The sequence below is a fragment of the Coloeus monedula genome, assembly GCF_965178545.1.
Source record: "Coloeus monedula genome assembly, chromosome: 10".
Classification (NCBI taxonomy): domain Eukaryota; kingdom Metazoa; phylum Chordata; class Aves; order Passeriformes; family Corvidae; genus Coloeus; species Coloeus monedula.
Genome location: NC_138790.1, coordinates 1,260,477 through 1,276,043, shown reverse-complemented (window position 1 = coordinate 1,276,043; position 15,567 = coordinate 1,260,477). Strand labels below are relative to the sequence as shown.

General features: G+C 46.7%; 1 protein-coding gene across 2 annotated transcripts in view; it reads right to left on the bottom strand.

The window, feature by feature from the left end:
* VPS8 (VPS8 subunit of CORVET complex) overlaps positions 1-15,567 on the bottom strand; it is a 68,447-nt gene that overhangs the window by 11,970 nt on the left and 40,910 nt on the right. For both annotated transcript variants that reach the window (XM_082288358.1, XM_082288359.1), the window contains exons 34-41: positions 15,432-15,478; positions 11,370-11,511; positions 10,687-10,776; positions 10,212-10,254; positions 9,335-9,438; positions 8,217-8,295; positions 6,852-6,934; positions 801-881 (exon numbers count right to left, since the gene is read on the bottom strand). In XM_082288358.1, coding sequence (XP_082144484.1) covers positions 801-881; positions 6,852-6,934; positions 8,217-8,295; positions 9,335-9,438; positions 10,212-10,254; positions 10,687-10,776; positions 11,370-11,511; positions 15,432-15,478 — 669 coding nt within the window. The remainder of the gene's footprint in view (positions 1-800; positions 882-6,851; positions 6,935-8,216; positions 8,296-9,334; positions 9,439-10,211; positions 10,255-10,686; positions 10,777-11,369; positions 11,512-15,431; positions 15,479-15,567) is intronic.

The following is a 15,567-nucleotide window of genomic DNA, read 5'->3' as shown; positions in this document are numbered from 1 at the left end:
CTCCCTGCTCCATCTGTGCTCCACAGCAGCAGCTGCAAAAGGCTGCACCAGAGGGTCCCATCTGGGCACACAGCCTGTCCCTGAGCTGCCAGGCAGGGACAGGGGGCAGGAGCTGCCCACACCTTCTGCAAGAACCCAAACACAGATAAAGGCTCCTGGTGTGCAGCCTCCACAGCAAAGCTATTTCCCACTGTGTTTCTGCACTGGCTGCTGGTGCCCAGGGGCCTGCCCTGAGCAGCAGCTGGGATGGCACTGCCACATGAGCAGGGAGAGGGACCTGGAGGAGCACTGTGCATCCTGTTTAGGGGGAAAGGAGTTTCAGAAAATTGCTGAAGTGTGGAGACTGCCTGGGATTTGGGACTGGACTGAGAAAAGCAGGACTGAGATTAAGAGGAAATCACATCAGGTCACAGAGAAGTGCAGCATTACCACTGGGAAGTGTAAGAACAGCCTAACTTAAAAACCTGTTATTTAAAACTGCATATAAAGACAAAACATATCAGCTTTGTGCCTTCGAGTCCCTAACTGCAGGATGAGCTGGAGAAAAAGCAGATGTTTATCCTTCTGGCACATTTAACACAGAACTGAGCTGCAGAGGTGGTCACCATGTACCTGTCAGTCCCTTCACTTGCAATCTGTGAGCAAAACAAACTCCCTCACCATCCCCCAATCACACAGAAATCACTCACATGTCCATTGACTTTGCCCTGCAGACAGAAATGACAAATGAGAGAGAGAGCAATAAGCCAGGCAGCTAAAATAATGCTGCAGTGGGCAGAACAGAAACACAAGCAACTTACTTGTTCATAGTTGAAAGTGTCCAGCATTCCCAGGACAAGCCCTTGAATTTCTCCAAGTTTCCCTTTTCCATAAACTGGATCCTGTATGAAGAAATGCAAAGCTGCAGTTGAATCACAGGATACGACCATTCTGATTCTTTTTAGGTCTTTTTTTTCCTCTGGACTGGAACTGCAAACAGAAGCTACGACTGCAGAGTTAACTATGCTGCACATGCACAGGGACAGCAGAATAATCCCATGTACTGATGGGAAAATCAGTAATTAGCAAAATGCAGTAGATGACAACACCAATATAAATTAGTGTGCCTGGCTCAAAACTGGAAACTCCATTCAGGAGCTGCAGGAGCTGACTGGAGAGTGCACTGAGGAATACTGAAGGGAACAGCGTGGCCAGCCAGCTGCCAGCCCTGCACTCTTGCCCAGCCAGGGGTGCCTCACCCCCAGGCTCATCCCACACCCCTCAGCTGCAGGCTGGAAGAGCACACCTGGTCACTGCTGCGCCTACATCCCAGCTGGCAGAGGGAGCAGGGCCCTGGGGCTCTCCCGGTGCTGCAGGGCTGACTTGCACGTGCCCTGAGCAGCTTTATTGCCATGTCCCAGCAGCACAAGCACAGGGCTGTGGTACAGGTCATCAGCCTGTGCATCTCCCCCTTCCTCCAGCTTGTTCCAGCCCAAACATCCCTGCACACCCACCCTGGAACCCCCTGAAGCATCACTCTGTGCAGGAAGCTGTCTGGTGGGATGGGCAGGACATTGCCAAAATGTCCTGATGCATGATGCGGAAAGGAAACTAACCCAGAGAGTAGAAAAATGGTGGGGACACAACGGGAACAGGAGTGGGATAAACAAGCTCTGGATAAGATGAATGAGAAGGACTAGGAGCAAAGCTGATTCCATGCTGGGACTGGGCAAGGAGAATTGAGAGTGGAAAAGCCAACTGACAAAGCCAACTAAAGCAGCATGGAAGCTACACTGCAAGACACCCTGAGGGATCACCAAAGCTACAGAAAGCAAGTCAAGGAACTCTCGAACAACAGCCCTCATAGGCAACGTGACAGGCAGAAACACCGACGTTCAAACCGGAATGAAAGCAGCCCTGAGTTACAGCACTGAGTCAAAACCAGCTGTGGATCTGGAGCACGCTGGATGAAGCACAAAGAGCTGGATGTGCTGCACAGGCTCCTTTTCTGCTGGGTGAACAGCACAGCCTGAACACTCCGAGGCTCCCTTCTGCCTGCACCATTTAGCAGCACAGCACAGGAAGTGCAGTGCACTGAGTCACTGCAGGGATTAGGGATGCAATGGAATTCCACAGCAGAAATGTGATCCAGAGCACAGAGCAGTCAGGCAGGCAGCCAGCAGCTCCTCTCCTAAAGCCCTCAAGTACATGGCCAACAGGTCACTCACAAACTGTCCAGATCCCACCATTTCCATACAGCACCTCAAACTTCCTAAGCTGCAAGTGGACACTTTCAAAGCCACAGGCTTGCTGTCTGGACACACAGCAGAGGAAGAGGAGATGTGAAGAAGAGAGAAGAATAAAGATTCACCTGCACCTTCGCAGAGGGACAACACAAGTCTGAGGACTTTCAATTGCTGTCTTTTCCTCAAGTCATGCTTGATGAGCTCTAAAAACAAGAAAATGGACTTTCTTCTCTACAGGGGAGGCCCATGGCCAGGCAAAGCCTCACCCCGAGCCCGGCAGCTCAGTGCCAGCAGTGAGTCCATGGCCATTCCCTGCCAGAGCCACCAGATGGGATGGGCTGGAGCTGCCTGCCTACCTCCAGCATCACACCCACAGCCCCCAGGTCACTGCTCCAGACACTTAAAATGCTTCCAAACCACAGCTTCAGACCCCACAGAATTTCCAGTCACAAAAGCCTCACGGGATCAATTACTTTTATGGAGGAATATCTTTCATTAATTCCACCTTAGAAAATGGGGTTTGGGTTGGAGTTCAGGCATGCTGCAGACTTGGATGTGCCATCCTGTGCAGTGGAACAGGCACTGCACCAACCAGGAACAGAGCCCAGCAGCTGCTCCCAGGCTGGTGCTGCCCTGGGAACGTAGCATGGGCACAAGGAGCCAGAGCCAAACTGGCTGCCCAGGGCTGCCACCAACAAACAGATGGGGAAGAGCTGGCAGGGATCCACACACAGCCCAGAGGTGCTCGTGCAGCCCTTTCAGCCAGCTCTGTCTCTTCCATTTCCCATTTCTTCCTGGGTCCAGGAAATAGCACTTGCTTTGCTACCAGTGCTAATAGATGCACTCTGCAAACACATTCACTTCAGCTTCTCCCCTCTGCAAGGGGCCAGAGCAACCACTGCACACACAACTAATCCCAGTGCTGATCCCCCGGACTAGGAAGAAAAACAGCCAAAGCCCTGTGCAGGAATGGAAAAAATACAAGGACTTTCTGGATCTTTCTGCTTCCACTCTGGAACAGTTTTTAGAGAATCCTTCCTTCCCCTCTTTGGGGTCCCTACAGGTAGCTTTTGCATTTCTGGCTTCTCCAGTTCTCCATTTTGAAGGAGGCATCATCTGCATCTGTTCACAAAGCATTCATGAAGGATTACAGCTTTGTAAGGGAATTAACACTCAGCCTCAGCCCTCTTCAGAGAGCACTCACATCCTTAATAACATGGAATTTTTCTTAATGCTCAAGAGGATTCCTCTGGTATCTCTCCTAATGTGGTTAGTTCAGACTTCCCAGTTAATAACTAACTCCCCAACACTACAAAGGATGAGCAGGAGCAGATCTATCAATTGTTATTTCACATGACTTCAGTTAGATAATGTTGAGCCCAAGAGCTGGGAAAGGCAGGTGCCAGGAGCTTGCCTGTTCTCTGGGAAAGCTGCAGGTCTGGCCCCAGCCCTCGCAAGGTGCCCTTTGGCCAAGCACTTTGGTTGCAAACTTAACATTTGCATAAAGTATAATCTGTAAGTAGTTAAGCCCAGAAGAGGAAGAAAAACAGCCTGCTAAAATTGGAATACTCTAATTCCTTTTCAGAAAAGGCAAGATAATCTACCTCAGTTTACTGATGTTATCCACCTTCCAACAAATCCCCAGTGAATTCCTGGGCAGCTGTGCCACCTCCCAGCCTGCAGCTCCAGCACATCTATGCTCTACCACCAAGCCTTGAGCTCTGCTGGAACAGCATTTTAAGGGCCCTGTCAGACAAGCACCACTTCTAATTCTGCATTTGACCAAAATATTTGGAGGGCTTGGGAAAGGCTGTATGCACTTCAGGGCCCAGAAAGGCTGGTTTCAATAATTCCTTGTGGTCACAGTTAAGGTGGCACATCAGCAGCACATCTAAGTGCCCTGCAGAGCACTCAGAGCCAGGACAGAAGGGTTTGCCACCGGGGTTTGGAATTTTACACGGCTTCAAAGAGCAACTACACAGCTCTGCAAAAGGAACACCCAGCCAGGGCTAACAACACAGGGCTCTTCCTGTCTGGGAAAGCACCACCTATGCCTGCCATGTTGTGATTCTTCCCTGCAGGGCACTTGGATGGCATTCCCCAGTCACCCAATGAAGCAGACGACTGGGAGGCAAAAAATCCTGTGCTCTCTGCTGCCTAGCTCCAAGGGAGTTCTCACCCTGATCCCCAGCAGGGCCAGGGTTCAGAATCCCTGAACATTTGAGCTGGGCACTCATGACAAGGCCACAGAGTAAGACCTGCTCATCACCATCCCAACACAGCTTTCAGCTGGATTCAAGGCATTGTTCTCCCAAGGGCCAAGCTGTGCATTCAAATAAACTCCACAGAAACCTCCCACAGGCACCCTCTGCAAGCCCTGGAGCAAGAGTTTGACAAAACACAGCCACAAACCCAAAGGCGACAGTGAGCTGGAGCAGTGCAGTGCCAGGAACCCAGGAATAAGGGCTGGTGTGAAGGCAGAGTGAATGGAAATGTGGGGTTAAGGACAAGAGCACAGGGTTCAATGAAGGGTCTGTCCTGTAACAAAGGACACTGTCTCCAGAGGGGGGAACAGGCACTGAAGGCAGCACACTGGGGAGACCCAGCACAGACAAGCTCCCCGGAGAAGAGCCCATCTCCTAATGAGGAGGATAAGAAGTTGGGAGAGGCTTAAGTAAGCTTCAGAGGTGAAAATCCACCTTTAAACAGCCAGCAATTTCTGAAGGACGCAGCTGAGCTGTTGGCACCAGTCAGAGGATCCCCAGGATGCAGTGAGGGGCTCACACCCTCCCTGCTGCCCACAAACAATCCAGGTCCCAGCACTCCACACACCTCAGGGGTGTGCAAATGCATGGGTGTGAGTGAAATCTATAGAAGAGTAGGTGTTAAGAGGCAAAGTCAACTTAGAGATCCTGTAAACCAACACCACCTCTCCTTCCATAGGATCTTCTCTTGATCTTTATGACGTTATTTTCCCTACACCTGTTTTTGAGCTACAAGGTACCAATTACTGCCCCATTTTATGAACTTCTGATACTAATGCTGTTTACCTGGAATTCAGTCCTTTTCTCTGCACTTTAAGAAGTCATCATTTTTTGCTCTAATTGTTCAAAAAATCTGCCTTACCAAATCTCTCTTTAGTCAGACTGAATTTGTCAGGCTGACCAGGGAGGTGGAATGAGCAGGAGCAGGTCCCCCCTGCCTCCATACCCAGTGACCAGAGCTCCACATGCTGCTCTCAGTGATGCCTGACCCATTTCTGTCCTCAGTAAAGCACTCCATCTGATGTAGCATCCCCTCAGCCTCCCCAGCAGAGCCATCACACCATCCACTTCCCTCTACAACAGACAAAGACATTTCTCTCCCCTGCTGCCTCCAGGACATCAGTGCCAGCCCCTGGAACAGGGATTTTCTATTGCTGCTAAAAGAGTCCACCAGAAAAGAAATAGAATGAAATATGTGAAGATTGCCATCAACAAAGTGTCCCTTCATCCCAAAGGAGAACAGCATCTTCCATCACACTGTCACACCTCCCAACTGTGTTATCTGCACAGTGGTCACTGCTTTGACTCCCACCCCTTCCTGGCAGTTCTCAGCACAACCCAGGGAAGCCTCCCTTCCCTGGCAGCCTTCCACTCACTCACAGCTTCTCCATTGTTTCCTGCCTACATTAAACATCAAACAAAGCCCAACAGGAAATTATACCAAAACCTCAGCTAAAAGTAGACTAAATAAGTTACTGAAGAGCCATGAGGTTTGCTTGACACTTCCTATCTTTGATAAAACCACAGTTCATTTGAACACACTTTTTATCCACTCTCTTACATCGTGCTTTGCTATCTTATGAGTTTGTTCAAAATCCAGGACTGTGCATATTATTAAGATCAAACCAAGAGGTTGCTAGAGGTGTGTGTTCACCCTGTGATGCCTGTAAGCCCTTTTCCTCTCTCACCTGGAACAGAAACCCTCAACAGTGTTTCAACACTGTCTCAACCCTTCAATTGTTCCACTCCACAACACAGACAATTATTCTAATTCCTTTTCTGCATTTCTCAAGGTTTGTTATCAAATTCCAACATCAGCTTTCATCTGTTTTGCAAATTAACAAATTATAGTCGCTTGTGATCTCTCAACCCAAAGCTCTGCTTAAAATCAGCTCTTCTGCAAGTTTGCTACTCACTAACTGCATCTCTAAAATAATATTGCACCATCAATAACATTTTGGGCCCAATCATGATCTTTCTGCAAAAGCCTACACACTTTGCTGTAGTGTCTTCACAACTGCCCATCCCAGAGGCTTTCAACAAATTTAGTGCCAAGTTTTGGGAAATTCATTGTGGCTTTGCCCCTAAACCTGCCAAGTTTCAGTTCCAAGTAATTGCAACCTTTGAGATAGTATTTTATGTGGTTTGCAGGAATTACTTCGATTACCTTCTCACAGGTCTGTGTGCTCCCACACGTCTCCCCAGATAATTCTATCAGCTTTTACACCTTATGTCTCACCAACAGAACTTTTACTGAAACACTGAACAGACAATTAGCTGATCTGATCTCTAATGACCTGGGAATACCTTTTCCCAATAACCAGTGGCACAGCTTGGTGAAATCTTCTCTTCAGGAACTCACCTGGAGAATTCTCTGCAGGATTGAAGGAAGAGCAATAAATGCAGCCATGTTGTTCAGCACTTGCATTGTCAAACTCTTCAAAGCTGGAATGTCAAACACAACAGCCACAGTAGTTCATTAGGATTCCAGGAGTAAAGAGAGATCAGTCTTACAGATAAAGAGTGTTTTATTTCGGGTCATGTTTTCTGGTTTGAAAATAGCTTTTATGTTTCTTCTCCTGCACATACTACACTAAGCACACAGCTTTTTGCAGCAAAAGGGGTGTTCACAAGGTTTTGATCCCACAATACTTCTGCATTCCTTTCCACACCCCCTACAGTAAACACCCACACTTTGACTTACTTGGTAGCACCAACATCCACTTTCCTATCACTACCAATCCCAGTTTGGATCCTTGTCTGTGTTATTGCCCACAGACTCTAAAAATTCCCAGTGTTGACCTTTGCACAAAACTTGTTCCTAGATCCTTAGCACAGGTCTGGGACGGAGCAAAAGACATTAGTCAGAGAATCCCAGAGTAGTTTGGGTCGGAAGGGACCTTAAAGCTCATCCAGTCCATGGGCAGGGACACCTTCCACTAGCCCAGGGTGCTCCAAGCCCCGTCCAGCCTGGCCTTGGACACTTCCAGGGATCCAGGGGCAGCCACAGCTTCTCTGGGCACCCTGTGCCAGGGCCTCAGCACTCCCACAGGGAAGAATTTCTTCCCAGTATCCCATCTAACCCAACTCTCCCAGCCTTTCCTCCCAGCAGAGCTGCTCCATCCTCTGATCACCTTGGTGCCTCCTCCAGGCTCTCTCCAGCAGCTCCACGTCCTTCCTGTGCTGGGGACTGCCAAGACCAAAGCATCTAAGCCCCTTTTTAACTACTCTTACCTCTCCCACAAAGGGAGGCTGCAGTTTGAGGTGTGCTGCTGACTCAGAAGTGGAGTAGATAATTTAGCTGGTGTACTCAAGTCGTACTGATTTTATATATGGCAGACAGGTGCAGGCAGAGGTGCACAGAAGGGCTGGGCATGCACAGTGCCAGTGTACTACATCAGGAGTTCCCCAAGTGCTCCCTGCAACCTACAAAGCCTTTGTACACACTGTGCACCTTGGCTCTTTCAGAGACCATCCTCAGTGCAATCAACTTATTAGCACAGCCTGTGGTAGGCTTTCAAAACAAAGTAAATGAAAAAAACCTTATCTACCTGACAGCTGCAGCCTACCAAACACCCAGCCTGAGCTCCCTGCAGGTCAGGGAGCAGGATATTTAGGAATGGAGTCACAAAACTGCTTTTCTTCTATTCATTCATCAGAGGAGAGAGACAGCACACAACTTTTGATATTTTTTGATATCTGGGGCCACAAATGCCAAAGTACTCACATTCAGAGTATGGACACTGCAACGAACCAGAGGATTTCTGTGGGGACATCATGGCCTCCAGCAGGGGAAACCACAGGGCCTGGAATCATTGAAGGTGAGGAAAGAACCAGTAAGAACAGGGCAGTGCTAAAAATGAGCTGTGAACAACGTGAGAAGCCACTGGCCAAGACTCACTTCCACATTCTGAGAACAGAACTGCATTTCTGATGACTGCAGTGGGACAGAGCTGAAACATGGCAAAGTAACTTCAGAGCAAAGCACTGCACTGCAATTGTCACAACAACCTGTGCTTGCTTCCTTCAGTCCCCAACTGCTTCTCCATGTGAGAGGCAAACTCTCCAGGGCAGAGACAGCTCACAGAGTGGGTAGCACAGGAAATGGATCCCAAATGGGAAAAGACATCTAAATTCTCTCCCTATCTGTTGTACAGTGACACCATTGCAGGGATGAAATGGAGCAGGTCACCTCTCACACTGGGCAGTGCTCGTGAAGAAATTACAGAGTTCTTGGCTTTCAGCCATGCCACCTCCTCAGACATGGGAACAACATTCTCTGCTCTGAGTTCAGAAATTACACAAATTATGCAGAATCTTAGGACTAAAGATGCCTTTGTGTCACTGTTATGGGCAAAATGGAAATGCAAGATGGGCAAAGCCAGCTACCTCTGCAAGAGCTCAAGGCAGCTGCATGGCCTCCCCCCCAGAGCCCAGGCTGACACTCAGTTCAGGGGCTGTGAACAGGCTCTGCAGCCACAGTGACAGCAGCAGCAGCTTGGTGCCACCAGGAAGCTGGCTCAGAGCTCACAGTGCCTCTGAAGTGTCTGACTGACAATTGTGCCCAACTTCCATCTGAGGCTGGAAAGGGGGAAAGGCTGTGGTCTCATCCCTTCCTCCCTCGGACCTAAACTTTGCTTTGTGCTTCAGCCTCGTGAGCGAGGATTTCTCTCTTATGGGTCCAAAGCCTGAAGCACCACAAGAAGAACACAAGGAGAGGCACATGGCAACTGCCTGGACATACCAGCATCCAGGGGATGGGGAGAGCAAGACCCACGTGAGGCAAAGCTTCAGGATACACAGAGGCCCGGGCTGATTTTAGTGACATATTTTTGATGACCTTACCTCTCGCTGTTGCTGGTCTAAACTGTGTGAATTCCTCTGGCAAAGAGCAATTGTTTTCATTAAAGTATCTTCAATATTTTCTATCAAGGAAGGTTCAGCTGAGCCTAAGTGTCAGGGGGGAAAAAGCAAATTACAATTATAAAAACTATTAGACAAGTTAACCCCCATTAGATAAGTTAACTATCAATCCTTCTGCAAAATAAAACCATGCTGTTCATCTAAAGTCTGCTTACAACTACGTTATAAAGACAAGTCCTGGTTTTTGGCACTTTTCCTGAATAGCACAATAAATTGGGCAAATAAAACATTTCATTTAATCCAATAAGGAAGATCTTAGCTGTGGTTTAGGATACAATTAAGTAATGACTATGGGCACTGCATTTAATTAGGTGCCAATGAGTCCTTGGGCTAGTGAACAGCACATCTGTGCATATGCTCATTTTCTGGGGGCAGAACATTCTTACTTATCTGAGAAATTTGCTTTCAAAAAAGCTACTCCCAGCTGTCTCCCATCACTATTCCCATATAATGCCAGCTGAAGCTCAGTGATGAGTTTGAATGGATTCTGACACGGGAAATGTGTTTGGTAAGGCAGTGAGAGGACCAGTCCCAACAGGAAAAGCTGACAGGGCAGCTGACCACACACACACAAACCATCCCTCACAGTGCTCCAGGTTTCTACTGAGATCAGAGCACCAGAGTGAGGGAGTGTCATCCAAATAACTACCACAGCCATGTAAATATGAACAGTGTCACTGCAATGCCTAGAAACCTGAAACAATCTCATTATACCAGGTGTCAGACACAAGCACTTCACATTTTTGTGTTTATCTGTCTGTTTTTAATAGAAAATGGAATTTAACTTGATAACTCTTACTTTCATCATCTTGAGTAAGCATCAGCAACTTGCTCTGCAATCGCTGAAACAAAAGAGAGGACACAGAACAGTCAACTAGGGAGTTTACTCCCAAGAATCCTGATAGAAATATTTGTCAAAGGTGTGGTTGCACAGGCTCACCCCCATTTTCCTCCCCAGCACGACTAACATGGCATAAACAGCTTTCCAAATATGGAAGGGAAAGCAGGAGCTGAAAGATGATTTTTGGCTATGAAAAACAAATTTCAGCATATATTATCTACTAAATGGCTGAAGACTTCTCAGAAAAACGTACTGATGTTCTGAGTCTGCAGACACCTCCATTTATTAGTATTTGACAGAAAGCAAATGCTTCCCTGGACTCTAGTGGGAAACAAATTGAGGAACAAGGACAACATCCAGCCTGAGCACAGGCCACCATACTGATGGCATGGCATGGCAACAATGCCACATTCAGGAGCTGGGAGTACTGTACCTCAAGCATAACCAAAAAGGCACCATGGATATCTCCCTTCTTCTCCAGTAAATAGGAAGAAGCCTCATGGAGCTGATGTTTTTGGGTTATCTGAGTTGAAAGGAAAAGAAAGGTAAATGTCTGTCTGAAGAAAGCTGCCAGTGTTTGTTTATCCACGAGACAATGCCGAGCAGATGGCCAGGGCTGGGAGTGCCTGTGCTCACAGGCACCTTACCCAGGCTGAGCAGCTCTCCTGCATCTCCTTTTATTTCTCAGCTTGCACCATTGCCACCACCAGCACTCAGAAATTACCGGAACGGTTTCCATACAAAGAAGGAACAGTTGCTCTCCCAGCACAAGGCAGATTTTGGCAGTGTTGCTTTCCAAAAACCCCAGGCCCGTGATTTCGTATACCCCCAACATAATTAGCAGCAACACAGCCACCCTCCACTCTGCAGTTTCTCAGCAGCTTCAGAGCACTAACAGCCCTTTCTTATTAGCCCTGAGAGCCAACTCAGAGTCAGCCCTGTGCTGCAGGAGAGCAGTTTAGCAGCTCAGAGGGACGGAGTGTGCTAGAAACAGACTGGAAGATCATCCAGGAACTAATCCAAGCCTAAGCTAAAGTATCTTTACAGCAGTTTAAAAGGGTAGGAGCTGATTTGAATGCATCCCCTGGCCCCTGTCCTCATACATCCTTTTCCTACCTGGATGGTTTCCTCCAGTCTGCAGTATTCCAGAACTTTGAGTGTCTCCAAAACCTGGTCCGGGCTGTACTGACAGAGCAGCTCGATGAACTGCTCACTGATGCAGGGTGGGAGGTGTAGCAGGTCTTGGTTAATGCCTTCTCTGGAATAAAACAGGCACAAGAGACTCAAGTCAAATTCTAGCCCACAAATTTGGCTAGGAAGAAGAGTTTCTTATTCAATTGTGCGTTGTCTTTTATCCTTAATAGAGAAGGAAAAAAATCTGGTTTTAAGAGAAAAATTATGCTGTTTCTACTAGTTACTGGTGCTGGAAGTCTCTCAGCAGCCATTTCATTTGTTCCACAACATATTCTCCTGATGCCTCAGTACAAATTAAACTCTCAAAGACTCCTGTGAAGAAAGAGACCAGCACAGACACATCTCCAGCAACTCCATGGCAAAGAGGCACAAAGAATTTGCCTCATTTCTTCAATGAAGCCTGATGGTCTGAGAGCTCTGTTCAGACTCTTACTGTCTGTCCTACACACCTGCTCTGCATGTGTTTGAGGAAATGTTTTGTTGCTTTTTGCTTATTGTTCCTGAAATTCTTCTTTGACTTCCTTTACCACACTTTAATGTTTCATCCCTTTGATCTACCTCACTGAAAAAGGAACTCATACTTCTTTTAGAGAAACATCCCCATTTTCTAATCCCTGGGCTCATTATTAAGCAAACTCACTCCTCATGTGGGGGGAACAGAAGAGAGAACAGAACTGTGAGCAGTGCCCATGTCCCTTTGTCCCCACAGTTTCCTACTAATCTTGTTTTTAAAAAGAGCAATGTGAAGGAGGAGACTTCAGAGTGAGGAGAGAAAGGATGATGCTTTCCTGGAGTCAGATACAGCACCTGCAACCCTTAAATGAACAGCAGCTCTCTGCCACTGCACATTACACTTCCCATGGCAGTTCTAGGACTGGTGCATCACACAGAGAAACAGGGGAAGTTTATCCTGGCTAGGAAACAGGGGTTTCTGCTGAAGCTCCTGCTAGGAAAGGAAATGGATCAGGGTGCATATATTGAGTTTTGTTACCTTTCTGAACACAAATTCCTGAGCAGGAGAAGACCTGTTAGTGTGCAAACCCTACAGCCATGGGATGGAAAAGGTCTGATATCCAGTACCCTCTATTTCCTGGGAGCTACAAAAGGCATTATCATCCAAGAAAGGTCAGGAGAATGCTGTGCCCCGAGCAAGCCAAGAGAGCAGCTTACTGTGATTACAATGATTATAAATGCAACACGCCCAGAAACAAAAGCCTCACCCAGGTACTGATCACAGTGTGCAAGGTATGGGCACAGCTCCACAAAAACTGTGCCCAAACTATTGTGTTCTGACAGCAAAGGATGGACCTTGAAGGACCAAACAAACACCCTGAATTCAGCATTCACCATCCCTGCCTCCCACAACAAACACCCTGTACACTCCCCCAGTGCCTGCAAGGGAGTGAGCGCTCCTCTTTCTGTGAGTAGGCTAAAATAAAACCCTCTCTAAAATGATGTCTGGTCTACCAAGACAGGAAAAATGGCAACTCATGCATCTAGAGCATGAGAGCAAACTTCAAGTCTGGAAATAACTCTGGCACCAAGTATTCATGATTTCATGAGCAAGCTCACCCTTCCCTCAGCCATTCATTTCATCAAGAAGCGCAGAGAAGAGACAATGGAAAGAAAGCTGGATTTTGATAATTTCTAAAACTAATCAACAGTCCTAAGTCCTGCTCAGCTCCACAGGATTGTGTTCACTCCAATATGACCATATCTGACATCTCCCCTGCCATACACTTTCCAAAAAGCAAGAGAGAAGCTGATTCCTCACAAAACCTGGCACAAGGGAGCCCTGCAAGTGTCACAGGCAGCTGGACACAGAGGAGAGGCCTTGGGAGAAACCCTCATGGTTTAGGAGTCTGTTACTACATTTATAAACCCAGAACACCGTGTGGCTAAGTAAGTTAATATTGTTGGTAAAATATATAAACACAAATGCCAACAGACAATGCTTTCCTGTGTTGGGATTTTTAGAGGAAAAAACCCAAGAGTTTAAAATGGACTTGTAGCAAAGACTGTGATTAATGAGCTGAGCAATCCCTACTACATTCTCTGTTTCCTGGGGCTGCTTTATGCTACAAACATACAGACATTTGGTTTTAATTTCCCCAGGCAATTCCTGTTAACCCTGTTTCCTCCCTTCCCCCTCCTTAAAAATAAATCTCTAGCTAAATTAAATGGGCCAAATTAATCCCTAATGCAATTCCACCAACTCGGATAGTTAGACCAGTACGATGAGTCTTGTCCCCATATGATCAAGCAATCATTTGTATCTGAGACCTTCAAAAGCTCATTTACTGCTCTAAGAGTCTTTATTTTAACAAGAATTTTGCTTCACAAACGCATGTAAACATTTAGATTGGATGAAAAGAGACTGATGTTTGCAGAAGAGCCTAATCACTATTTTATGTATAAATATACTACAAAGTGTAGGTGTATCTGCACTTAGGGTCTGCAGAGCAAGATTTCCCCTCCTTCTCTGCCTCTCCCAGGATACAGTTCAGCTCCTTGCAATAGGTCTCAGAAGAAAACAACTTCACAGCATGGAGAACAGGCCTCAGGATCTGAGTGTTATTAAGAAAAAGCCATGTGGCCTAGTGCACCACATGGAACATCACCCTTGAGGGAAAAGCACAGACCTGGGGGAAGATGAGATACAGAAAGTTGCTTCCCCTTGCTGGCTTGAACACATCACATGTTGCCTGTGATTAGAAGGTAACTACAGGAGAAATGGGTCTGTATAGCTCTAATTACGGTAGAGTGAAATTAGATACGTTTATTACTCAGAGATTATGGGAGGCACTCTGTACATAAGATTAAAATCCAGGTTAATTACTACCTTCACTGGGTGCAAGTGAAACCACAGCACAAACAAAGTCCTACTTAACATCCAGCTGGGTTTCATTTCTGCTTCACTTCATTTTTTTTTTTCCAATTAATCATCTATTAATTAAATCATCAGATTTCTTTCCTATAAAACCCAACCAAAACAGCTTTTGATTTTGTTTTGACCCCAGAGAAAACAGGAGGTGTGGAAATGAACACCTTCCACACAAACATGCCTGTAAAACTCAGGAAATAACAAAACATTTGTTTGGGGTTTTGGTTTTGGTTTGGTTGTTGGTTGGCTTTTTCCCCTTAATTTACATGCTAAAAAAATCCAAGAGGTGATTGATTAATTCCGGGTTCTGGCTTCCAAAGCATGCTTTTCATTCCACTTCAACAAAAACTGAAACATTGACACTTGCATTTAGATAATATTGCCTTTTCCTACTCCTCCTCTTCATTAAGCACAATTAATTTGTAACTCATTGACAAACCAAGATCTCTCCCTCAGTTGCATTAACAAATGCTTGAAAGCAACTGGAGCTGTGCATTTCTAAGTGTCTTGTGGCATTTGATGCTGATTCAACAGAAAGAGAACACTCAGTGCCAAAGCACTGAAAGAACTGGAGCAGATGGAGCAAGCAAGCAGTTAAAAAGAGGAGCTTGCAGTGAAATATGGCAGCAGTTCTGCAACAAGACAGAAATGAAAAATGCCAGTTGACCAAAATGCTCTTCTCTTTATGTTAAACTTGGGCACCTTGGTTAAGTAACCAAAGCAGTGAGATGAGATGAGATGAGAAGCTGCCATTGCTGAGAAGAGAAATGGGTGCTCCAGCCCCAGGGCAACCATTCCACAGCCCCCTGGAGCAGCTGAAGCAGCAGTGCCCAAGCTCCCACCCACATGCCAGAGGCAGCACATTCCATGCACAGGAGGCCACAGCACTTCCCAGGCAGGGAGCTAGCAGGGACTCCCCTGCAGGACACTCCCCACAACGCTTCTTTTGGGCTGTCCTCCTCAACTTGGGACATCCTGAGGCACAGGCCACCTTTCCTAAGCCTGATCTAGGCTGCATATTGATGCACTGTTTCAAAGGAATAGGTTTTAATCCATGTTTTCAAGCTGCAGTTTGTAAAAAGGGCAGATTTTCTACATACCTCGGATCAAGGAGACTCCTCAGGAACTGGAAGAGCAAGAACTGGTCCTGTGCAACAGGAGGAGACAGAGTATTGTTATTTTAAATAATGTGCTGTAAAGCAGTGATCCCTGAACCATATCCACTGAAGAAAACAC